Below are 26,190 nucleotides of genomic sequence, written 5' to 3' on the forward strand. Positions count from 1 at the left end.
TATGGTCTCTGTATTTACAGATACTGCAATTTATACAAATTTGCGGTGATACATTTTGTGTGTACATTATATTAATTGATACTCAGATTCACCAGATAGTAGCCCATACTTAATCACATGTAGTAGAGAGGAGTGGCACCGGTGTGCAGTGGCACTCTGTAAACTGGGAGGGTCGCCTATGACTTTCTGCAAACATGGCTGCCCAAGATGAACTCAGTAAGTTTCTCTATGCGTTATTGGCGATTGATTGATGTCAGCTTAGATGTTGCTCGTGCTTATGACTGTCAAATATGTGTTTAATGAACTGATGTGGCTGATTGGAACAATTAAAGTATGTATGAAATAACGAGATACGTTTATTTAAAGGCTGCCGCAGTAACATTAGCATAGATAGCTAGTCAGCTATTGCTAGCATGCTAACGTCAGAAGGCCGTTTGCCCAGTCATGGTCAAAATGAAAGTATCACGTAGGAACAAATTTCCATTATGCTGTTATGACCCAGGTGTGTATTTTACAGTTGAACGTTTTGGGCATCTAGACTTCATTTAACAGGATGCCATTGGTGATGAAAGCTAATGGTGTGGCAGAGAAGCGATGAAATGCATGGGTAGTCTGTCAGTTAGCTAGCCTGTTAGTGAGCCATCCCAACAGTAAGAAGGCTGAGTGATGGTTACAGCATTACAGCAGCTGACAAGCTTATCAGCCAAGCTGGAGCAACATGCTCGAGGGATTGTCAACCTTAAATTCACAGTTATCACACTTTTTCACCATAGGCTTCAGGTCGTGTGTTTTGCATCCTCTATATGCAGCTGAACATCTCACTCACTGGTTTTGCATGTAGTGGCACTCCCATATCAGAATAGAAAGCTACTATCAAATTTAGGATGGCAATGCTCTCATTTTAAATAGGGCCAAGGTATAGTATTCAGTCCTAGAGCATGGCAGAAACTACCTAAATAATGAGGCAGAAATGTTACTCGAAGGGCCGTGTGTTTAATGTGTGTCATTTCTTTTGTGCTTGACAGATCAACTGGAACGTGTGTTCCTTCGCTTGGGCCATGCAGAAACAGACGAACAGCTGCAAGACATCATATCTAAGTTCTTGCCCCCTGTGCTCCTCAAACTGTCCAGTGTTCAAGAGGGTGTGCGGAAGAAAGTAAGAAGGATGTCAGCTATCTTTGTAGCTAAAAAGATTAAAATTAACACTGGAGTCTGTGCTGTGTACCTACTCCTCACATGCATTAGAATAAATGATAGAGTTCCATAGTCTAGAGCCTCTCCCTCAATATCTTTTAATAAGAAAGCATGTATTAAAATCTAACAACCTCAAGCTGAGGTTCACCCATAGCATACCTGATATTAGCTGTTCCTTAAGATTCTTTAGATGGAGACTTAAAGGTACCACTATGGTCCCCATGGCATATTTCCTCCCAATACAAGGATCCTTTTCGATTCCTTAATGTATCATTGTTCTCTTGCCAGCAAGTGTTGATTTATGCATCTCTTTTGTGTAAATACACTGACTGTCTACTCACTGTGCCTCTGCTGCTAGGTGATGGAGCTGCTGGTCCACCTGAACAAGAGGATAAAGAGCCGACCTAAGATACAGCTACCAGTAGAAACTCTGCTGGTGCAGTACCAAGACCCCGCGGCCGCCTCCTTTGTCACGGTAACAATCTCATTTTACACTTTAGATCAGGTAGAGCCAAAAGTGTAATATACATGTAGTGCAGCTATTTGCCTCACTCCTTGTCCTCAACCCCAGTAGAGCAATTTCAAAATGAATAGAAAGAAGAGGTGCCCATTGAGAATACACTGCAAATTCACTTGTGCTGCACATTTCATCATCTAGTGTAATCCTGGAATTAAAGACGTCTCCACTTCAGTAATCTTTGCCTGGCTGGATCTGGTTCTAAGCGCGTGGTTCGGCTCCTCATGTTTTAGCATTATCTTTTAATAATATGAGATTTTTCCTAACTGGTAATGAGTCATGCGCCTGTGCTTATTAGCTATCTTAAAATGGGAGTAGTAATCTGAACCCAATTTGCTTTTTATTTCCATAGTGCAGTTTATATGGTCACATGGCTCGACCAGAGATCAGTGCTGCTATTGATAGAAATGTTATTGGTGTTTGTCTGTAACATGAGACGGGAATGGTAATCACTTTTTTATTTTATTTTATTTTTTTGTAGAATTTCACCATCATCTATATCAAAATGGGCTACCCTCGTCTGGAGGTAGGAAAACAGTGTGAGTTGGCCCCCACCCTACTCACTGCCATGGAGGGCAAGCCACAGCCACAGCAGGACAGGTGAGGACACACACACACACACACACACACACAATAGGACACTTGGGGACCTTTACTGTTACTACAATACCTGATCAAAAAAAGACCACGTTTCAAAGTTTTTATTCCAATTATATATTTATCACTCATACTGCTTCAGTCGTCTTTATTCAGGCTGACCTTATCCTTTCCTTTTTGTATTATCATTTTCTAATTCCTCTCCAACCTCTCTGTCTTCTCCTAGCCTGATGCACCTGCTGATCCCTACCCTCTACCATATGAAATACCCTGCTGACACCTCCAAGAATGCCTCCCCGTTCATCCTAATAGAGAGGCCAAAGACGGTGCAGCTGCTGTTGGAGTTCATGCTAGACGTCCTATTGATGCCCTACGGGTGTGTACCGGGCTTGTGGTTCGGGTATTGTAAGACCAAGGGGAAGCTCAGAAGGGTCTAAGTACACCACAGTGAATGGAATGTATTTGTGCCGGCTTGAATAGAACAAATGAAAACCCAATAGGGAAGCTACTCAATCTACTTGGCGCTTTCATCCAGGTCAGCGAAGTTGTATGAAAGAGACCAGTGGAGCAAGACGCATCTATTGAGGCGTGTCCTGAAACCCTGTCAGAATTGTAGTCTGTAAATTTTGCCATTTGTCCCACCTCTCACTATTTCAACACAAGGCTTTTTTTAGCGTTTCAACGAGCCCCCTTGACTTATCGTCATTTTGGCTCCTCTAGGTTTGTGCTGAATGAGTCCCCCACTCGCCCCGCTCCCTCCTCCCCGCAGGGAGGTTCCGGGGCCGGGACAGTGGCAGCAGCCGGCCAGGGTCTCCCCCAGCCTCCCCCAGGGATGAGCGTCTACGCCGCCAAGAGGGTCATCGGAGAGGCCCAGTGGAGCGCTGAGCAACTAGAGCAGGTACCAGAGTCCTGACGCTGGAAGACTGGGCTGGGTGGCTATGTTTTTGTCAATGTGGGCAGGTTCCATGTTTGCGTGTATGTGTGCTGGATAAAGCTTGACTCTCGAACCAAAAGTAAAAGTAAAAATTTTGTGTAATGCTCAAGCAAGCTTTTTGTGATCCACACCCAACTCAATCTCTAAATTGTCTATTAGCTATCAATAAATAGCTGATAGACAATTTTTCGCGGTGTTTAAAAGGCTGTAAGATGGTTTGTGTATGCTTGGAGAGTGATAGACAGTTTAATGTGTTGCGTTTGCCTGTCTTTAGTTGTTGGCTTAATTGTGCGTGTGTCTTCGCCAGTGTAAGCTAGGCATAGTGAAGTTCATCGAGGCGGAGCAGGTCCCAGAGGTGGAGACAGTGGTGCACCTGGTGGTGGCGTCCAGCGACACCCGACACAGCGTGGCCACCGCCGCCGACCTGGAGCTGAAGAGCAAACAGAGGTAGGTGGAGGAATTTGCATCGCCTTGGGTTCACGTCTGGTTCACCGCCTGCCACATGTCATCCGCCCATCCAACTTTCCTGTCACTAACCCTAACCCTAACCCTGGGGAGAGGTAATTGATGCTGATTTGGGTTCCTGTTCATAAACTTATCTTGGAATGGAAAGTCAAATTTGAGATAAGTTTGCTTTTTTAGTCACATAGTCATTGTGGGTTCATATGGTCAAAAGACCTGAGAAATGATCAACATATCACCGTTCATTGTTCTTCTCTCTAGTCTGAGAAGCTTTAGGTAAGGCTTTCCTGTGTTTTTTCCGCTGGTTCACAACGTGACATGAAATTATATTAAAGAAGGTAAGAACCATGATGATTGTTTGGTAAGACCCGTGATGAAAGTAGGTCGGCATCTGTACACGTCAGAAAAGAAACGTTGGAAGAGTACATTTTCACTCAAATCACTGTCCATGTTTTTTTATCTTCCAGCATCATTGATTGGAACAATCCTCTGATCATCAACAAGATGTACAAAGTCTACCTGGGGGACATTCCTCTCAAAACAAAGGTGTGTAAATTCAGCATTCCCGGTTTTCAAACTTAACCCGTGAAATAGTTTGTGTATATATTATTGCTGTGTGTTTGTGTTCGTACTAGGGAGCGACCGTGAAGCAAGAGCTGAAACACGAGCCAGTGAGCACCAGAGTCAAACTGAAGATCCTGCCACACCTTCTCCGGTCGCGCCTAGCTGCAGAGTGCTTTCCTGCTAATATCCAGGTAGGGTGGGTTTGCATGCGTGTGTGTGTGCAAATTTGAATGCATTTGTTGTGAGACCCAAATATGCAGACATTTATTAAGTCTGGTCCTAGACTAAATCATTTTCAATGAGTAAAGCCATATGAATCCTTCCTTAATCCAGGACAAGATTGAAGGTTAACAAGGTTAAGGTTTAGGTTAACAAAATTGTCTCATTTTGGTCATATTTGTCTGTCTCATAAGATTTCTCCCATGTATAATCACTCTCCATGGTTTGCCATTCCTCCTTAGGTTGTGTATGATGGTCTGTTTGGAGCCAACACCAACAACAAACTGCTGTCTCTCACTTTGCAGTTTGTCCATCACATCTGCATGGTGTAAGAAAAGTTTAAGTTTTTCCACTGTGTAGAAATATCCCGGATAACCTGTGAACTTTTTCATGATAAAGTAGAGTATTTTGAAACATAATATTTGGGTGTTCTCTCTTTTTCAGATGTCCTGACACCAATAAACCCCTGGGGCTAATGCTGCTCAATGGCCTCACCAAGCTCATCAATGAATACAAGGAGGTAAAACTGCAAATAACAACACATATTTAATCTGTTATTTCATACAGTTCAGTAGTTGATTTTATATGTATATATGTGTCCTTGCAGGATCCTAAGTTACTGTGTGTTGCATACTCTGCTGTCGGGAAGCTATCCAGGTATGTTTGTGATCCCAATGCTCTTTTTCTTGAAAGCTGCCAGCTTACTATGGAATTTTTATAATGAAATATGTGCCATTTTTCTACACTCTCTCTCCTAGCCGCATGCCACAACTATTCACAAAGGACATCGCACTTGTACAGCAGTTTTTTGAGTCCATGTGCAAGGTAGGTTAAAGAATCTCAAGGATCTGGCATTAAATGCACTTAAGAACTCAATACCAAACAACAATGCATTACAGGAAAAATGTCTGATGACTGATCTTGGTATTTCCAAATTGCTGTGTTAACTTCTCCAGGAGGAGGCTGACGTTCGTCTGGCCATTCAGGAGGCTTTGTCTATGATGGTAGGAGCCTACGCTAACCTGCAGGGGGCACTGCTCAACCTGATGGAGGCCCTGGTGGCTGCGTACATAGGAAAGGTAGGCATGAAGTCAGAATGCATACCAGGGCAAAAGAGATTTTGAAAAAATCTGGTTAAAACAACAAATGTGAGTGGTGTTTGATTTGATCTGAAGTAAAACTAAGCATAAAACTAAACATGAAACATGAGAACTAAAACTAAGTGAACTACCTGTTACGTCAATTCTATTAGGGTATTTTAAATGTATTTGAAAAGTAAAGTAAGAACACATTTTAACAGTCACATACTTTGTGATGTTGAATTACTGCTAATGTTCATTTGGCAGCGCTATGATAGTTGCTTTGTTTATAGTATTTTTTTTCTTTTTCTTGGTCAGCCGGAGGTGCAGGTTCGTCAGGTGGCCATGAAGTTTGCCAGCACGGTGTTTGCACGTGATCACGTGCCCTCAAGATACCTGCTGCTATTGGCTGCTGGAGACCCGTAAGTCCCAACACTGCTGTATAATGGAGAGGGAAACTAAAACACTAATACACTATTGGTAATTTAGTGACTTTTGAATGCACCTTACTTGCATCGAAATAGTAGGTAAATGATTATTTATCACCTGTAAGATGATGTGAAATGAGGGTTTACTCTGTTGAATGGAGCAGAAGATGAAGTGTTTCTCCTCTGTGTTGCAGGAGGGAGGAGGTGTGTGGGGAGGCCCAGAAGGTGCTGAGGGCTTTTCCTATCAAGAGCTCCGAGAAGGAGGGATCAAAACCAATGCCCTCCTTTCCTGACATGGTGGCCTACGTCCAGGAGAAGGTGAAGGCCAATGGCATAATTTGGCCTACATACAGTATATGCTGGAGGCCTTTCCTTGAGCTTGACAACCCTTGAAGCAGCTGCTGTTTAAAGAAGTAGTTGTCACTCTGCGGGGCAACAGGGTTTTGATATTCTTTCAGGTCACAGTATTTTATACCGGTTGTTATTTTTGCTAGACATTATAATGGCTCTCACATATTTTTTGATCTTGTCGTATCAGGCGGCTCAGAGGATGAAGACTCCAGCCAAGTACATTGTTGGAACCTCCACTCTTCCTTTCAACCCGTCTGCATTTGGAGAGGTAAAAAATAATTGGTGATCAATCAGTTGCATCCATTCACCTTGACACGGACTGATTTTACGTATTCAAGTTTGTCTTTGTCGGGAAGGATGTTGCTTTTTTAAACCTCTTCTGCTTCATGTCCGCTGTGTTTCCTCTTCCTGTTCCCCCAGATTGTGCTCTACCTGAGGATGTGTCTCGCCCACAGCGCGGGGGCCACACCGCTGTCCAAGAGCCTGGTGGACATGCAGGACGACGCACCAGCCATCGGCCGCTACGTCCACGCACTGCTGACCTCTGAGCCTCAGCCCTCAGGGTCAAAGGGTGGCGAAGCTAATCCTATTCATATCTACATGGACCTGCTGCAGCAGCTGCTCTCCGCCGTAGGAGGTGAGAGGAATTAATCTCCTGTTCACTTAGGACCATTATGGAGACAAGGCTCCAGTGTTATTTACATGCTTCTTACAAGACTGGTGTGGTGGTTTTAGTATTAGGTTAGATTAAATACTATGGGCCCAAATCAGACCTTGACTTTAGCACAGCACAGTGGTGCATAAATCGGTTTCAAACTTCATGCAGTCTCAATCATTTATTGTGTTAAAATGTGGGCATGTGAGACTAACTGTGTCTGTGTTTGACTTGACTTGACTGGATTCGGCCCTGTTATAAACAATGTTGCATTAATCCGTGCATGTATGCATAGGTTATTGTTTTGTGTTCTGAAGACAATCTGAATTTATTGCACTTTATTGGTAATCTCTCAACAGGAATCCCAGTTATGTACTGTCTGCTGGAGGTGGTGTCTGTCTGCCCACAGAAACTGGCTCCCAGATATGTTGAGAAAATTGACTGGATTAAAGTAAGTGTTTTTTTGGATAAAAGATATATGTTTTGCTTCTTTTCTTTTGAATGTACTGGCAGCCAATTCACTCTCACCAATTCTAGACACACTCTTTGATGCGGTTTCCAGTCTTTTAGCACAATTTTTTTTAAGTTTCTCAACAAAAGGCAAGTGACTTAAAATTACACAAGATGGTAAAAATTAAATGTAATATCTGTGTGCGTGTGTGTGTGTGTGTGTATGTGTCTGAATTGGCCGAGGGTGTCCAAAATTGGCTGCACGTATGTTAGGTTTATCGATGATGAAACATGCTTGCATCATACCAGCCTAATACAGATGAGGCCATCATAAAACTCTTTTCACATGCGGGCTGCACTGGTGGAATGTTGCTCCACCCATAAGAGGAATTTATTGGAAAAATCTGCAGCACTAATGCATGATCGATGCAGGGTGGGGAGACTTGTTGACTACATTGACTTTCACTGTGAGCTGATTCATCAGTATGACAAATATCACCAAACAACAATTGACTGAACTATTCGTCCAATCACCACATAGGCTCAGCTGTCCTCTGATATTGTAAAGCTGTGATATTGATCCAGATTACCACACCTATCGATGCAGTCAGTTGTAACGACACACGTTTCCTTCCTCTCCAGAGTCTGATGAACACAAACAAGGAAGACATGAGGGAGCTGGCGGCCCAGCTGTATGCCGTGGTGGTTTCCACCATGTCTGGCAACGAGCTGAAGACCGCTGTGTACAACCTGGTCAAAATCACCAAAGACAACCACGTACGCCACTTTGCCTCTACACAGCTCTTGATACTTGATAACTTCAGAAACAGAAATACCTCCATGTTAAAGAGCACTTTTGCATTTATGTGTATAGTAAGTTGTCCCAGTTTACCTTGCCGAAATGTTTACTGTTTTTCTACAGAGTCCTGAGACCCAGCATGGCGCCATCTTGGCTCTAGGCTACATGGTGGGAAGGTACATGAGCAAGAGGAAAGCTGTCACTGCTAGTGATACTGCTCAGCGAATGATCACCACACCCCAGGAGGATGATGAACTTGTTGCCATGGCCACCAAGACAATTGGTATGAATTCACGCTATTGTAGTGATGTTACATGCATTTCCTGCCAGCATAATTCATTGACTGTGGCAGTTGTTTGAGCACAAAAAATGGGTGTTTAGTTACAGTTACCAGTTGTTTGCTGACAAACAACAAGGGGATGTAATGAATACTATTAACTGTAGCTTACATCTACCCGCCACTATTGTATTCCCATAACAAAATAAAGGTCACACTTTTGATTTGCCAATGTAATGCTATTTGTGTGAACCAAATTATTCCTGTCTATTTTGGATCATCCGCTCATGTGTGTGTATGTGTGTCCGTCCAGGTTCCTTCCTGGACAGCAGTAGTGCGCTGCTGGCGGTAGCGGCGTGTACAGCGCTGGGGGAAATTGGCCGCAACGGGACCCTGCTGATCCCCGCAGAGGGTGAGGGCTTCACCAAACTGTCCACCGTGGACAACCTGTTGGCTCGCATCCCCTCCGGCAAGGAGAGCACCAAGGTAACCTGGGACCATACAGGAAGCCATACAGGAAGTGGCTGCTTTATGATTCTGTCTAGTGGTGACAAGTTAATAAGCTGTGCAATTATTTATATTGTATATGTTATTGATGAATAAGTGTGTATATGTGAATAAGAGTGTTTTATTATTAAGTATTAAGCATTAACTAACCCTTAACTCATTGACCCTTATTGTAAAGTGTTACTGATCACTGTTTCATCGGTGTATACATCAGGTAAAATTCTGACTTTTTCTGCATCATCCATCAAACTCACTGTGTGTGTGTGTGTGTGTGTGTGTGTGTGTGTGTCCATGTGCATGGTCCAGATAAAGGAGCGATCAATTCAGACGTTGGGCTACCTACCAGTGGGAGATGGGGACTTCCCCCACCAGAAGAAGCTGCTGCAGGGACTCATGGACTCTGTGGAGGTATGAAACGCACTGACTGACTGACAGCAGGGTTAACATTAGCTATGTAGGCTTCTACAAGTCTGCAAGTTGCTTATGACTCAGACAGAAATTCATAGAGTTTATTACTGAAGTATCCCATCTCCTTCCCCCATTTCTTTCATGGATTTTGGATCAAACTTCATTCTCCATGTGCACAACATCAACAAGCCATTTCGCAATTTGACCATTTCAACACAATTACATCTTTCACTTTGTCTGTTTTATTCTTTCTTTTCCTCGCTTGCTCACTCTCTTTTCCCTTCTCCCCCTCTCTCAGGCCAAGCAGGTGGAGCTGCAGTTCACAGTGGGTGAGGCCATCACCAGCGCTGCCATAGGCACCAGCTCTGGAGCTGCCAGAGACCCATGGACCTGCACCGAGGACCAGTACAGCCCACCATACAGTAAGGATGGGTTTCCGCACACGCACACACACACACCTACACACACACAAGGATTTATGAGCATGCACATAGAGTAAAACACTCCACCTTACACCCACACAGTACTAGATACATGCACTCAGAGTATATACCTATTACATATAATTTGAATTGCAAAATGTTGTTTTGTTCAAACACTATCGCTCTCACTACTGTCTTTGTTCATTTATTTAGATTGAAGGTATTGAAGATTTTTCACTCTAAAATGTATTGTTGAGTTTTACATGTATGTTGAGGCTTTACAAGGTTTGTTTACAAGGTTGTAAAATTGGGAGTTAGACTAAGAATTCTAAAGCCATGTTCAGACAGCAGGTAAGTCCGATGACTGTCCACATTGTAATTTACAAGTGACCAGATTGGATTTGTGTTTTTAAACAGTATAATCATTTGCTGTCATTGTGCTGCCCCTTTAAGAGAACTGATGGAATCGCCTGTCCTGTCTCTAGACTTGGTAGTTTGGTTTCCATGGTAACAATGCCAACTGCTGTTTTTTTCTTTTCTGTTCAGTCTTTTCTTAATCCCTAAACAACATATGTCTGTAAATAATAATTAACATTTCGTTTAGACACTTACCTTTATGTGATTCTCAGCTTTAATACTTACCTGAAAGATCGCTTGTTTCTTCTTTTACTTGTAATAACTATAAAAACATTAGCAATGCTAATTGCGTTAGCACGCTATGGCTTTTCTAATGTTAGCATTTGCACTAATCGCTACCTGGATACAAGCTAATACTATCCAGTTCATTGAATAACAGCTAACCAGCACATACTTATGTTTATTTGTGTTGTGTGTATTTGTAACCTACTTGTTTTTGCCTCAATATATCTAAATGAAAAGAAATTTGACATATTGAGACACATTGTAACTTGTAATTGTTATTTATTTGTATTTCAGTTTCACAGTGCTTTTAACAGTAAACATCCTAAAACTTACCTGCTGCCTCTTGGATGCTTATTGAAGAAACCTGTTTAGCTATCTGCCAAGCTAGTCAGCACCACAACACTCTAGTGAGGGCAGAATAGTGAAAAGACAGACATTTAACGGGTCGCCCAGAGAAGAGTGGATCATCACAGACACAGCATTCTTCAGCCATTAAAGCTGCAGTCAACATGGATAGCCAGGAAGAAATGCTTGAAATAAGATCACAGTGCTCTAGCACCTCATGTACCAGTCAACATTCCTCAGCCAGTACCATTGCAGAGGCTGCATGAGCACAAGCATTGTTTGCTCAAAGAGAAGCCGACATGATTAAGGCTCAAGCATATATTGAAGAGGAGCAACAAAAGGCTACAGCTGAGGCTGCTAGAAAGAAAGCTGAGCTACAGGCCAACCTACACACACTGCAACTAGAGAGATCAGCCGCTGCAGCCATCGCCGAAGCTGAAGTTCTGGAGGCAGCTGCTGAGAATGAATTTGGAGAGCCATATCATCCAAGCATAAGTCCACAGTGAATTTAGTACCTGACTCTCACCAAGACTCCAAGCTACTAGAACCCGTATCTGCACCAGTGCACCAGCTAGTAATGGACAATGGTGAGACAGCTATACGCTACATGGGGAAAAGTAATACACAATCGAGTGAGATCAGCGACCACGAGTTCCATGAATTACCTGCTCGGCATACATTCAGACAGGATGTCATCTCTCCTAATCATCCATGCACCCAAAGCCCATCCAGGAATGCCTACCTCCAACAAGAGTGTCTGCACAAGCCATGTCCATCCAAAGACACCTACAGACACAGAGAACAGTCACACAGCAGACCATTCTGCAATGATTATCAGCCCCTCCAGCCACACCCAAGTTCAACCCCCAGACCCAATGAAACCAACTCATCAGCAACAGCAGACTTAGCCAAGTACTTAATACGTCGTGAAATGGTAAGCTCTGGGCTATTAAAGTTTGATGATCATCCAGATAATTATTGGGCCTGGAAAGCATCTTTCTTAGTTCCACCGAGGACTTGAACTTGACAGCGAGGGAAGAGCTAGTTCTCCTCTGTAAATGGCTTGGACCAAAATCATCTGAGCAGGCAAAGAGAATGTGAGCAGTGCACATCCACGATACAGCAGCAGGTGACAACATGGTGTGGCAAAGATTGGAGGACTGTTACAGATTGCGTGAAGTTTCAGAACACCAGTGTCTGTCAGACGGACAGAAGTCTCAATCAATTCTGATGGCAGCCATGATGGCCTCTCAGGAAGAACGGTGGTTGACCTGGACAAGCAATGCCCATTACACAACAAACCACATCCCCTGAGAAGATGTCGTACTAAGAACATTTGCTACAGATGCTGTGCATCATCCAGTCATCTGGCTAAATACTGCGACAAGAATGTTCAATGCAGAGAATGTAACAGCGACAGCAACCCTACTGCGCTACATCCAGGGCCGGCTCCATGGCAGTCTGGGGCCTCTACAACCACAGGAGATCAAGGCGGGAAGCAACAGGAAAAAAACACTCCTGTTATCTCAAAATGCACTGACATCTGTGGGAAGTTCTTCGAGCTCTTTGGCATTGCGGCAGATACGGCACCATACACCCTGAAGACATGCTCGGGAGTCATTGAAACTGCAGGGAGGCGAGCTAACAGCTACATTATTGAATCGTTAGATGGCAAAGCTCATGTTCTGCTCCCCACTCTGATAGAGTGTGATATGCTCCCGGACGACAGGTCTGAGATCCCCTCACCTGAGATCGCCAGTCACTATATGCACCTCAGCCGAGTAGTGGACAAGATCCCAGCTCTAGACCCTAATGCAGATATCCTCATTCTCCTTGGCCGAGACATACCACGAGTGCACAAAGTCCACGAACATTGTAATGGACCCCTCAATGCACCCTACGCTCAGCGTCTCGACCTTGGCTGGGTGATTATAGGAGAAGTCTGCCTCGGAAGATCCCACAAGCCAGCCGGTGTTAATGTTTATCAGACCAGTGTGGTAAGCAATGGGCGCACATCACCCCTGCACTAACAGCATCCACGTCAGAGAGAAGTTTGATACTCCAATGCCTCACCATTTTCCTTCAAGCACCACTGAGACAACTGACCTCCTTGATGAAACTGACGGTCTAGGAAAAGGAGTGTTTCAGAGAAGACCACATGACAACACTCCTGCCATGTCTGTGGAAGATCAAGCTTTCCTCAAAATAATGGACAGGGAAGTCTTTATGGATAACTCAAATAGTTGGGTGGCACCTCTACCCTTCAAACTGCCAAGACGCAAACTCCCCAATAATCGAGAACAAGCAACCAAGCGTCTTGCATCCTTACGCCGCATGCTTGAAAAAAGGCCAGACATGAAAAATCTCAGGAGTGTGCACGCTATCAGATATGAGATATCAGATATGATCCATCAAAAAATTGATTTGAGCTGCCTGTCTGAACATAACTTTAATAGTCCCATTTCCATTTAAATGTCAAAAATTCCAATAACTTAACTCGATATATGCTAAATTTAGATGGTAAAATAAATTCCAGACTGATTTTTTTATTTTTCCACTCTCTTCCTTGCCCTGTCAGATATGAAAAACAATGACGTGGTTCCTTGGGTCCTCAAGTCCATCTTGTCCAAGTACATACCCAGCCAGAACCCCCACGTCCGACAGGCAGCCTGCATCTGGCTGCTCTCCCTGGTCAAGAAAATCGGCCAACACAAAGAAATCAAGGTACCTGGCTGGGGGGTCAGTGGCTAAAGACAAGTGGGGGTCACAGTTCAAGGGTTGAGCTGTGTGTTATCCAGGAGTCAATTCACATGAATACTTCCTATTCCTATTAGCTTCATATGGGCACCGAATTCAAGAAGTGTTTCAGCCTCTTGTGATTTAAATATAAGAATTACTTGGTATTTTGCTTTGTTTTTCTTGTGTTGGAGTTGGAGTTCATTCTGTATTTGTCAGATCACTCTAATTGTAATAATTGTTGTGCTTTCTCTTCTCCTCCAGTCTCACCTGAAGGAGATTCAGACAGCATTCATCTCCATTCTCTCAGACCCTGATGGTGAGATGAGGATCTCTATGTTACATTGATCTACTTATTACTATTATACCAACCAGTTCTTTTGAATGTATTTGTGCATCCCTGCAACATTACAAAAGGAAGAGCCCTCACCACTTGTTCTCTGTCCTTCCCACCTCTTTATCCATCCCTCCTCTTCTTCGGTTCAGAGTTGAGTCAGGATGTGGCATCTAAAGGCCTTGGCCTGGTCTATGAGATGGGAGGAGAGGGGGACCAGCAGGAACTGGTGTCCACCCTGGTGGAAACACTCATGACTGGGAAAAGGTAACAGCTAGATGGATGAGTGAAGGAGAGAATGGAGCAGGAGAGAGAATCATAACAAGTTTTAGCATCATCTGTGTAGGGGAGAACATTTAAAATGCATGAAGATAATGTTTAATGCTGATTTATCTTTCCTAACAGAGTGAAGCATGCCGTGTCAGACGACACAGAGGTGTTCCAAGGAGATGCTTTGGGGAAAGCACCTGATGGGTAAGTAATATGTCGCCACAATTAGGCATGTTTTCTCTTTTGTTACTTTTTCAAATTTAATGACATTGTTACAAAATGGGAGTTTTAATAAGAAGACAAGCATCAAATAGGAACCAAACTTAACTTCTGAGTGAGGTAATTTATGCACAAATTGACCCTCTTCTTCCTCATATTCATGGTTCCTGGCAGGCAGGGACTGTCCACGTACAAGGAGCTCTGCTCACTGGCCAGTGACCTGAACCAACCAGATCTCGTCTACAAGTTCATGAACCTGGCCAATCACCACGCCATGTGGAACTCTCGCAAGGTACTGCCAGGAAGTACAATCGACCGGTTGATGTATTACTAACACACCAAAAGGCCTTTTTTAGAGTTAATGTATGATAGCAGATTGAAGTGATCTGACACTGTGTCCAAATACTTTTGGCATTCTGAAATGAGGAGAGCATGGCAGGAAGGGCTATAGTCTTTTAACTGTTTAACCAATATTGCAGAAAATATATTCAAATTAAAGCAGACAGTCAGTACTTTCGCCTCATAGTTATTGCATAATTTCTCCTAGAACGTCAGAGGACAGAGCCAAAGCTTGTCACTAGCCAAATACTCACACAGTTCACCATGTTTATGCACCCCACCTTTTTCTCTTTCTCGCAATTCTTACTCCCTTTGCTTTCATTCTCATCCTCTCTCTCTCATCCACCTCCTGTGCCTTTTCACCTTCTCCCTGGACTGGACTCACCTCTCTTATCCTCTCTCCCACCTCACCTCCCTTCTCCTCCCTCCAGGGTGCAGCTTTTGGGTTCCACATCATAGCAGCCAAGGCCGGAGAGCAGCTGGCCCCATACCTTCCCCAGCTAGTGCCCCGTCTCTACCGCTACCAGTTTGACCCCAACCTGGGCATTCGCCAGGCCATGACCAGCATCTGGGATGCCTTGGTCACTGACAAGACCCTGGTAGGAGCTGATACACGTACAACAAATACACACTCATATACACATAGACCTACATGTAAATGGCTGCCATCATCAGTGTGTTGTATGTGCACATTTGATTGGGCTGATGTGTTTCAGGTGGATAAGTATCTTAAGGAGATTCTGCAGGATGTCATCTCCAACCTGACCAGTAACACCTGGAGAGTACGGGAGTCCAGGTACAATAACAGTACACACCCCATATATGAGTTATGTATAAAACCCCTGAAACTGAAGACTCCTAAGATGCCATCATAGTATCTACCTTCATCTATTTATGTAGCATGAGTTTTGTGACTGTGTATAGGACCAAATGCTCTAAAAAATATCCCTTCTATTTCCTTAGGTTGTGTTTTACTTCTTTTTCTAGTACTTCTCTCATACATGATCGTTCTGTGGTCACAGGAATACTATGAGGGCATTAAGGCCCTTTGTACTCCTTGCCATTGGTTGCTTGTATTTTGTTGATGTAGGAATTAAAGCCTATTCTACTGTTGGACTCACTGTAACTTGCTCTGGATAAGCGCCTCAGCTAAAATATAATGTAAAAGTCTGTAGTTGAAAGTTTGATTCATATATTAATTTCCCATCCAGCTGCCTGGCTCTGAACGACTTGATCCGCGGTCGCCAGGCTGATGACCTCATCGATCACTTGGCGGAGATGTGGGAGACACTGTTCAGAGTCCTTGATGACATCAAGGTGACCAGGAAATACTCATCAGAATTGCTTTTATTCACCGTGCACAAGGAATTTGACTGTTTTTTTAACACATTACAAGACAGTTTCACAATGCAGGATTCACACACTAGATGTCAGACAAACTATAACAGGACCTCACATACAGTGCGACAGTAGACTAAACATGAACATATTACAAGTATACATTCTCTCTTCTCTATCATAAACTCCAGTCATAGCTAACCATAATGATTCCATAAAGGGGTTCTCATTTCTTTTAATTAAGATCTGCGACATGTTATGATCCCTGTTACAGTAGGCTCAGATTTTTATTAGATGAGATTCTGACCGCGTCATGATTGCGTTTCAGGAATCTGTGAGGAAGGCTGCAGACCTAACCCTGAAAACACTCAGTAAGGTAAGGCTGTTTGTCATAAGTCTTGCCTGCCTGTATGTGTTCATATTTGTTTATGGGTACATGCGTGCATGTCCAAGTGCTTGTCCCTCGACACTCTTTCTCTCTGTCCAGGTGTGCGCTCGCATGTGTGAGTCTACAGGCACTGCAGCCCAGAGAACTGTAGCGGTGCTGTTGCCCACCCTGCTAGACAAAGGCATCGTGAGCAATGTGTCAGAGGTCCGCTCACTCAGGTAACGCCTCTCTTCATTTGTGTTTTTGTATTGCATAACTGTAGTATTTGTTTTGTTGCGTGGCCTTGTTCTGAAATTGCTCATATTGAGGCAACTTTTGCTGAACTCCACTCCATTTCTGCCTGTCTCTCTGTCAAATGCTGCATTCATATTTTGGCAATATGCGGTAGACAAACCAGACCGGGTGTTGATTTAAAACTCCACAAATGCTTGCGTAAATTGCTGGCTACTGCGTGTGCAGACTTGAAAGTTCAATTTTCCCAATGTTTGCCTTCAGTTCTGGCGGTGAAGTTAAACCAGATGTCTAGCAAAATAGATGTACCCACATATGATCCAACAAAGACAAAGTTGTGAATAAGCAAGGATCTTTTGCCAAGTTTGGCTAGACTATTCAAATCCCCTGCTTAGCTTCCTGTTCGTTTATAGGGAGAGTCATATTTAATAATTTATGCAAAATATAACCCATTTTGAAACTAAATTAAATATTGAAAATAAAGACAATAAAGTTTTTATTTTATCAGTGTGCATGGAATGGTCGAACATATTGTTTATTAAAATCACCATGGCTGACCGATATGGCTTTTTTCTTAGGCCACCATATGAATGCAGCATAACTCTCCCTCACTCTCTGCCTTGTTCTTTCCCATTCACTCTATGTGTTACTCCCCACCAGTATCCAGACCCTGGTGAAGGTTAGTAAGACCGCTGGTGCCAGGCTGAAGCCTCACGCCTCACGGCTCATCCCCGCGCTGCTGGAGGCCCTCAGCACCCTGGAGCCTCAGGTCCTCAACTACCTCAGCCTCAGAGCCACAGAGCAAGAGAAGGTAACCTCAACAGTCTACTTGATCATCACCCTCTTCCACTAACTACAGTCTGTAAGTTTTATTGCAGGTTACAAGTCACCTTGTCATGCGGTGTGTTGTTTTTCCCTCCAGAGTGCCATGGATGCCGCCAGGCTGAGTGCTGCTAAGTCCTCCCCCATGATGGAGACCATTAACATGGTAAAAACAACACCATCTTCATAATTATGGTCAATTCTCAGTTCTGGTATGACCCTTCAACATTTTCTTTTGGGGTTTTGGACCCAGTTTCTATTTAGGTCACAGTAAACAATTTCAGGTTTCTTTTAGGCAAAACCTTACAAAATATTAAGAAAAAATCAGTCACAGCTGTTTTTAAGGGTATATCCTTTGTGTCTTTGTGCCCAGTGTCTGCAGCACCTGGATGTTTCTGTGCTGGGAGAGCTGGCTCCCAGGCTCTGTGAGCTACTCAAGAGTGGAGTGGGCCTGGGTACCAAGGTAGACACACACACATACAGTAACAAATTCTTACATTGTCATTCAATGGCTAATGGTTTGCTTGTGTGCTTATTTGCATCCTCATTTCACTTCAGCTGCCTATTTCCCATGCGTTGCCCCTTGTCTCCTTCCTCTATGTTAACATGTGGTTTGCCAAGTCAACCTTTTCATGTTAATTCCTACGTATTGAGTTTTGTCTCCTCTCTCTCCATAGGGCGGCTGTGCTAGTGTAATCGTTTCCCTCACAGTGCAGTGTCCCCAAGACCTCACCCCATACTCAGGTACAGCACACGTATTGTCTGTTCTTGTTATGTATTTACTGTATGCTGCTAGTGAACCGATGACAGTGGAGTGGTGTATTTGGTGTTGCAGGTAAACTGATGAGTGCCCTGCTGAATGGCATCCATGACCGGAGCAGCGTAGTGCAGAAAGCCTTTGCCTTCGCTCTGGGGCACCTAGTCAGGGTAAGCACCGGTTATCATAAGCTTATTACAGTAACCACACTATAGGTTATTCTCAATGACTCAGTAAGCACTAGCTGTCGTCCTCAAGTATCATAATAATATGTTTGGTTGCCCCATCAGACTGCAAAAGACAGCAGTGTAGAGAAACTACTACTGAAGCTCAACACCTGGTACCTGGAGAAAGAGGGTGAGAACAGAAAAAGACACGTTCCCGCCTGTACTGTGACATTCAAAAGATAATTTGATTGAATGTGCATTACACAGAATGGTGACTTTCTGACTCTGCTGTCTTCCCTAAACCATCTTTTCCCTCTCTCTCTCTCCCCACCCAGAGCCAGTGTATAAGTCATCATGTGCACTGACGGTGCACGCCATCAGCCACTACAGTCCTGATGTGCTGAAGGGCCATGCGGGGGTGGCGCTGCCCCTGGCCTTCCTGGGCATGCACCAGGCACCAGGTCCCGACGAGGAGAAGGGAGAGAGCCACGATGCCACGCTGTGGGCCGAGGTGTGGCAGGAGAACGTCCCAGGTGGGCAATACGCACACAATATAAATATGAAGTGAAAAAAATATTTTTTTCTTTATAAAAAAAGTGACACAAACTCTTGACATGATTGATGAAAATGATTGAAAATGTGCAAAACAAATTTTGGTCATTTTAAAGGATACTAGGTAATTTAACTCCTTGGTTCACAAAGGGAAAACATTTTTATAGACTGCATCTTTTATAGTTTAGAAATATTAAATGATGACAATCAGGTAAAAATATATGTGTATATATAGCATTTTGGAATAATGCTTGTATTGAATCATATGTACATAGACACAAAATGCATTGTACATTTGAGCAGACAGTTGACTTATATGTGAAATATAAAGAAAAACAATCTAAATCATAAAATCTATATGTATTGTATTGTATGTATATGTATTGTCATTATGACAGCTTGACCTTTTATGATTTGAACTTTACTTGGATACCAGGCAGCTTTGGAGGCATCAGACTCTATATGACCGAGCTGATCGCTATTACGCAGAAGGCACTGCAGTCCCAGTCCTGGAAGATGAAGGCTCAGGGTGCAGCTGCCATGGCAACTGTTGCCAAGGAACAGACGGGCTCGTTGGTGGCACCACACCTTGGCTTGGTGCTAACGGCCTTAATACAGGGACTGTCGGGACGCACATGGGCTGGCAAGGTAAGACATAAAAATACAACAACAGCAGAACATATAATAATAAGGGATTACTTTAAAATAACTATGTTAAAAACAGATTTTTGATTGTTGAACTTTTCCCGCTACCCACCTTGGAGGTTCACGTTGAATCATGGAGTGATAAGAGTGGTCGCATTGACATTTTAACGTTACATTTTCTCACACCAGTGCTTCGATTTTTGTTTTTCTTCCAGGAGGAGCTGTTGAAAGCCATTGGATCGGTGGTGTCCAAATGCAGGTGCGGCTTCTCGCAGTAGTTTTATCCATTAAAGCCAATCTCGCATGTAGAACAACACATTCATGTACTTTCTTTTATGCCTTGTTCCTACCGTTCTCACTCTGTCACCTTCTCCCCCCCCCCCCCCCCCCCTCCTCCGGCTTTAGCGCGGAGCTGCAGAAGCCTTGCGCAGGCCAGCCCACCATCTCCGAGGTGCTGGGGGTTGTGGTGAAGGAGTGCCGCAAGGAGAGCCTGGTGTACAAGCTGGCTGCCCTACGCTGTGCCGCAGACGTGCTCCACAGCAGCCAGGAGGACCGCTTCAGCGACATGGCTGACATCCTCATCCCTCTCATCAAGAAGGTACGATGACATCTACACGTTTGATATTGTTCATGTGTTATTATAGTGCTAAAAACATGAGTGAGATCTGCAGGGTGACAACTATATTGTTGCTCCAATAAGGTGGTCAATCTAACTTCCGAATTCCCCAACAGAACTGCCCAGAGAGCGGCGGTATGTCCCCGAGGTCACTGGACGATGACGACGATGGAGATGTGAAGGACAAAGAGCTGCGGACAGAAGCTCTGCTCTGTGCCTTTGAGACACTTGGAAAGAGCTGGCCCAGGAACCCACAGACCCAGAGTAAGACATCTTAAGTGACCTGGTGCAGTGAAATTAAAAATCCCTAAATCATATTTTCCAAGCTGTAAACTAGTTTGTATGCCTTCTATATGGTGAAACATATCAATCCTGGACACAAGTAATTTCCAAGACAAGATTATACAGCTGGTATTAAGGCAGAAAATCATAGCTTTCCTGCCCCCCCCACTGGTTGAAGTTGAACACCCTGCTGGACTTCTAGCCCCACCCCAATCTGTGATTATGATTGTGTTGAGTTCATAGAGTCTGATCAGAGTAGAAAATGTTGCCGACCCCAACTAGAGATGAGTGGATCCAAGGACTACTATCCGGCTCATTTTCAAACTTCTATTAGTCGGAGCTTTAGGTTTTTGTATGTGGTTTTACAGAACCAAATAGGTTGCAGCTTATCACAAATAACTTTTTTTGTTTACAGCTCGTTTCCAGGTGGAGTTGTGCTGTCTGATGTGTGAGAAGCTCAAGCTGAGCACCTGGAGAGTCCAGCTCGGCGTCCTACAGTCTATGAAGGCATACTTCCAGGGGTGAGAACCAAGCAAACACAGGATGTCCTAATTCACCAGTGTTTTCTCTTAATTAGTGCTTACACTGCTCCTATGCAAAAGTTATTTGAGCCGTTTATGAAGTTATCATTTCTCTCTGTAGGTTGTTACTGCTAGAGAAGGGCCATCAAGACTTCAATGCACTGTCCCAGATCCTCACAGAGACCTGTGCTGCTCTCACATACCCTCTAGGTAAGGTCCTCACACCGTTACTGTACTCTGCATTGCAGTCTAATCTGCATGGATTTCAGTACATCATACATTGTGTTCCCATCCAGAAAACAAGAGTTACTCGTCTGTGAGGACGGAGGCCTTGTCAGTTGTGGAGCTGTTGGTGAAAAGAACCGGAGGTAAGTATTCACTCCTGCTAGAATTTAGATTTTCCTATAAAATGTAGCATTGTCATCCTCAGTTCTGATTGGCTGAGTTAAGTTCATTTTGTCAGTGCATGATGCCAGAGATCATTGACATTGGCATCACTGTGGTGTTGATGAAATGTTCTTGTGTGTGTGTGTGTGTGATGGTGCAGAGAGCGAGCAGTGGGACTGCGTGTCTGTGAAGAGTCGGGAGCAGCTCCAGCGCTCCCTGTCCACGCTGCAGTCCGACAGCAGACCGGACCTGCGGGACAAGGCCCAGGAGCTGCGCAGACACATCCAGAGCCAGCCCTGAACACACACACATGCGCGCACACACATACACACACACCTCTCACCTAGCCAGCCAAATACATGCACTCATACAGACACAAAGCCATGTCAGAGCACACAAAACCACATCGATTTCTTTCTACTTCTTTGTGGAGGGGAAAAAAAAAAACATGCATAGTACACTCCACTGTCTCCCCTCTTTTATACAGCTGATTTCTCTTCAACAGATCTTCACTAATCTCTGTCATTTCATTACCTAACCATATTACCTGTGGGCTTTGAAGCTGGCTTGTGCAAAAGAGACTGCTCCATTCAAGTTGACTGACTGATTTAAAGCTGACGGCTGACAAAACTAGACCTTGTCTTGAAGAGACTGCAACAACTTGCTCCAAGTCTAAATTCGGAAAATGACGAAGAGCAAGACAAAGACTATTATGTGTCAACAGTTTTATTTGGTTCATTTCAATGGACAGTAAGATAATGATAATAATAAATGCCATATAAACCAATGTGTTGGGTTTGTGAACACTGTATACGTATTGCCCCAAATGGGGACTTTTACTACTGTTGTGGGTTTGCCTGCTCATGAAACACCAGAACAACAGCAGGTCCTACTCATTAGCTAACGCAGAGGGTCGCTGGTCAGCTCTAGGCCTGAGTTTTCCCTTTTCCTGGATGTGGACACATCCACTATTCCACCACTGCTGTTATATGGGTGAACGAGCACATACATAGGCAAATCCCATACATTTAAAATCTACATTGAGGGAGTGGGGGAAAATAATGAAGAACTGAGTTGGACTAGGGCATTGAGCACCTCTCTCTGTCCTCTGTGTTGAAAATGGTGTTCTTTCGCCTCCCATTTGCAAGGTGAATGGGGTATGAAACAACCTATTTTCCGAAGTCTTGAAAATAAATAAAAACCCAACTGTGAAGTTGAGAGGGTCGCATTAGTTCTTGTCTGAATTTATCCCCAAATGAAATAAAACTACTCTGAGAACTTTGACAAGTGACACGTTTTTTGTCTTGCCAAATACAGGATGACGTAATGATGTCATACAGTTTTAATTGAAGGGTAAAAAGCAAGCAACAGATTCTAAGATGGCACGGTATAAATGCTGAACCCCCACAGTCCCACCCCACACACACAAAATCTACAATACTCACAAACTCAAAATCTTGCTCATCTTGTCACTGACTGATATGAATAAACTGCCAGAAAGATATCACATATCCCCAGAGTCATCTTTGTCTCTGGACTTGGTCAGGGCTGGGGGGGTGGGCTGTAACGTTGGGACGCTTGTACCCTGTGCTGTGGGGGTCACTCTGCTGCGGCCCCCGCACCGGCCGCGCCATCATGGGATCACATGTGATGCCACAAACCCCAGCCATCTAAAAGATGTCTAGAGAACTCAAAACGAAGTTGGTTCAAATCAAATTATTAAATAGGGTATATTGGACACCAAATAAAATGTATCAAGTAGGTCTTAAAGAAAACCCTCAGTGTTGGAAGTGTAAACAGGCTGTGGGAACCCTGATGCATTCTTATGGCATTGTCCAGAAATAAAGACGATGTGGCATCATATCCATAATGTTTAAAGAAATAACAAATGTAAATATACCATTTTGTCCTTGTTTTTTCCTCTTGGGAGACCCATGGAGAATTAAAGAGATGCCGAATGCCATTGCAGAACGGGTACACACAGCTGTGTTGGTTGGGAAAAAGATTATGAGGTACTGGAGGTCTGAAAAGGTGATTTCCATGGAGGAGTGGTATAAAGAATTTAATGTATTAGCATCTTATAAGAGTCTCATATAGAATGATGGGTAAGTCATAAATATACATACGGCACATACATACGGCAACACAACATTTAAATTGAAATGTTCTTTTAAAGAACATGACAGAACAGTACAGGTACAATTTCTATCTTTGGGGAACAAATATCCAGTGTTGGAACTTTTTTTCTTCTTTTCTTTTTTCTTCTTTTTTTTTGTTTTAGCTAGTGTGGCAAGTAGCTGGCTGATTATTGTCATCTGACTAACTCAGAGCATTCATTAAAACCTGGGTGTAGGTGACAATTTACCCCAGGAAGTAGATTGGAATTCTAAATCAGTTTGATTATGTTGACAACCAGAAGTTTCCTTTTTCAAAGGGCATTAGTCAAATTTCCACAATGCTGACTGCTAACTCCACATTAACAGGTCCTTTGTTAAGTGATACCACAAATCCGATTTCTGCATTTTCCACTCCAAAATAAAACTTTTAACCAACAACTTAAATCTGGAGTCGAAACTTTGTGTTCCCGCAACCATTTGTGTGATGATTTTGATGTATGTTTGGAGTCGTCGTCTGGTTGAAAGGTCCTTCGACGGCCAACTCTCAATCTCCTGGCAACCAGGTTTTGGGTTAAAATATACTGATATTTAGTGGAATTCATTATGCCATCGATCTTAACAACATCTGGACCACTAGCAGCCCCAAAGCATCAGTATCATAATTACCTGTATGATAATTTCTTAATTTTACAATGCATCAATTCACAGTGATCAAAAAAATTGAATGACATGGACTGATTGCAATGCAACACTGAATTTATTTTTTGCAGTGGGATTTCAGTCACTTTCTTTTTCCTCTGAGTGTTTGGAACACCTGACGGAAGAAGCGTTGGACTCTGTTCTTCTTCTTGGTCTTTTTGATCTCTGAAAAATAAAACAGGACAGTCAATGCCTCAGTTCATCTTGATGGAAGTAGCCATGAGCTACAGTGTGAGTGGACCTGATGGAGAACTCCTACCTGATGTGGTGTCAGAGGATTGTTGCACCTCCTCCTTCTCCTCAGTGCCAACCAGGCTGCTGGTCAAGCCTTCCTGGACTGGAGTAATGGCAGGAGCTTCAGTAGGGAGGGTCAGAGGAACCAAAGGAGCTTCAGTACGGAGGTTCAGAGGAAACACAGCAGCTTCAGAAGGGAGGGTCAGAGGAACCACAGGAGCTTCACAAGGAATGCTCAGAGGAACCACAGGAGCTTCAGTAGGGAGGCTCAAAGGCACCATAGGAGCTTCAGTAGGGAGGCTCAGAGGAACGACAGGAGCTTCAGTAGGGACGCTCAGAGGAACGACAGGAGCTTCAGTAGTGAGGCTCAGAGCAACCACAGGAGCTTCAGTAGGGAGGCTCAGAGGAACCAGAGGAGTTTCAGCAGGGAGACTCAGAGGAACCACAGGAGCTTTAGTAAGGAGGCTCAGAGGAACCACAGGAGCTTCAGCAGGGACACTCAGAGGAGCCACAGGAGCTTTAGCAGGGATGGTCAGAGGAACCAGAGGAGCTTCAGCAGGGAGGGTCAGAGGAACCACAGGAGCTTCAGCAGGGAGGCTCAGAGGAACCACAGGACATTCAGTAGCGAGGGTCAGAGCAACCAGAGGAGCTTCAGCAGAGAGGCTCAGAGGAACCACAGGAGCTTCAGAAGGGAGACTCAGAGGAACCACAGGACCTTCAGTAGGGAGGCTCAGAGGAACCACAGGAGCTTCAGCAGGGACACTCAGAGGAGCCACAGGAGCTTTAACAGGGATGGTCAGAGGAACCAGAGGAGCTTCAGCAGGGAGGGTCAGAGGAACCACAGGAGCTTCAGCAGGGAGGCTCAGAGCAACCACAGGACATTCAGCAGGGAGGCTCAGAGGAACCACAGGACGTTCAGTAGCGAGGGTCAGAGCAACCAGAGGAGCTTCAGCAGGGAGGCTCAGAGGAACCAGAGGAGCTTCAGCAGGGAGGGTCAGAGGAGCCACAGGAGCTTTAACAGGGATGGTCAGAGGAACCAGAGGAGCTTCAGCAGGGAGGGTCAGAGGAACCACAGGAGCTTCAGCAGGGAGGCTCAGAGGAACCACAGGACATTCAGTAGCGAGGGTCAGAGCAACCAGAGGAGCTTCAGCAGGGAGGCTCAGAGGAACCACAGGAGCTTCAGAAGGGAGACTCAGAGGAACCACAGGACCTTCAGCAGGGCGGCTCAGAGGAACCACAGGACCTTCAGCAGGGAGACTCAGAGGAATCACAGGAGCTTCGATAGGGAGGCTCAGAGGAACCACAGCAGTGAGACTCAGTGGAACCACAGGAGCTTCAGTAGGGAGGCTCATAGGAACCACAGTAGGGAGGGTCAGAGGAACCAGAGGAGCTTCAGCAGGGAGGGTCAGAGGAACCACAGGAGCTTCAGCAGGGAGACTCAGAGGAACCACAGGAGCTTCAGCAGGGAGACTCAGAGGAACCACAGAACCTTCAGCAGGGAGGCTCAGAGGAACCACAGGACATTCAGTAGCGAGGGTCAGAGCAACCAGAGGAGCTTCAGCAGGGAGACTCAGAGGAACCACAGGAGCTTCAGCAGGGAGACTCAGAGGAACCACAGTAGGGAGGGTCAGAGGAACCAGAGGAGGTTCAGCAGGGAGGCTCAGAGGAACCAGAGGACCTTCAGTT

General features: G+C 44.4%; 1 protein-coding gene across 1 annotated transcript; it reads left to right on the plus strand.

Moving 5' to 3' along the window:
* Positions 1 to 173: 173 nt before the first annotated feature.
* On the plus strand, positions 174 to 22,942 carry ecpas (Ecm29 proteasome adaptor and scaffold). The gene is made up of 49 exons (XM_071532071.1): positions 174 to 216; positions 1,026 to 1,156; positions 1,553 to 1,669; positions 2,193 to 2,311; positions 2,535 to 2,684; positions 3,029 to 3,206; positions 3,550 to 3,689; positions 4,172 to 4,250; positions 4,340 to 4,459; positions 4,730 to 4,815; positions 4,932 to 5,007; positions 5,095 to 5,144; positions 5,246 to 5,312; positions 5,444 to 5,566; positions 5,885 to 5,988; positions 6,189 to 6,312; positions 6,533 to 6,613; positions 6,766 to 6,982; positions 7,360 to 7,451; positions 8,093 to 8,227; positions 8,373 to 8,532; positions 8,840 to 9,012; positions 9,340 to 9,441; positions 9,740 to 9,863; positions 13,429 to 13,574; positions 13,851 to 13,905; positions 14,073 to 14,187; positions 14,326 to 14,394; positions 14,584 to 14,701; positions 15,180 to 15,347; positions 15,465 to 15,544; positions 15,960 to 16,065; positions 16,415 to 16,462; positions 16,574 to 16,692; positions 17,366 to 17,516; positions 17,628 to 17,693; positions 17,901 to 17,990; positions 18,205 to 18,271; positions 18,363 to 18,454; positions 18,575 to 18,641; positions 18,787 to 18,984; positions 19,440 to 19,651; positions 19,864 to 19,907; positions 20,054 to 20,246; positions 20,381 to 20,528; positions 20,962 to 21,067; positions 21,189 to 21,277; positions 21,364 to 21,435; positions 21,615 to 22,942. The coding sequence occupies exons 1-49, from the start codon at positions 195 to 197 to the stop codon at positions 21,752 to 21,754; spliced, it is 5,529 nt and encodes a 1,842-aa protein (XP_071388172.1). The 5' UTR covers positions 174 to 194; the 3' UTR covers positions 21,755 to 22,942.
* Positions 22,943 to 26,190: the final 3,248 nt, after the last annotated feature.

This window comes from Centroberyx affinis, unplaced genomic scaffold, assembly GCF_046629955.1.
Source record: "Centroberyx affinis isolate AG114_WGS23_722 - 3 ecotype Tasmania unplaced genomic scaffold, CSIRO-AGI_Caff_v1 ptg002161l_1, whole genome shotgun sequence".
Classification (NCBI taxonomy): Eukaryota; Metazoa; Chordata; class Actinopteri; order Beryciformes; family Berycidae; genus Centroberyx; species Centroberyx affinis.

Bases quoted from the DNA above. Each gene is read 5' to 3' on its own strand.
- ecpas (XM_071532071.1), top strand. From the start codon at position 195: ATGGCTGCCCAAGATGAACTCA. The intron at 5,008-5,094 runs GTAAAACTGCAA...GTGTCCTTGCAG, and splicing joins TCATCAATGAATACAAGGAG to GATCCTAAGTTACTGTGTGT. The intron at 18,642-18,786 runs GTGAGAACAGAA...CTCCCCACCCAG, and splicing joins CTGGTACCTGGAGAAAGAGG to AGCCAGTGTATAAGTCATCA.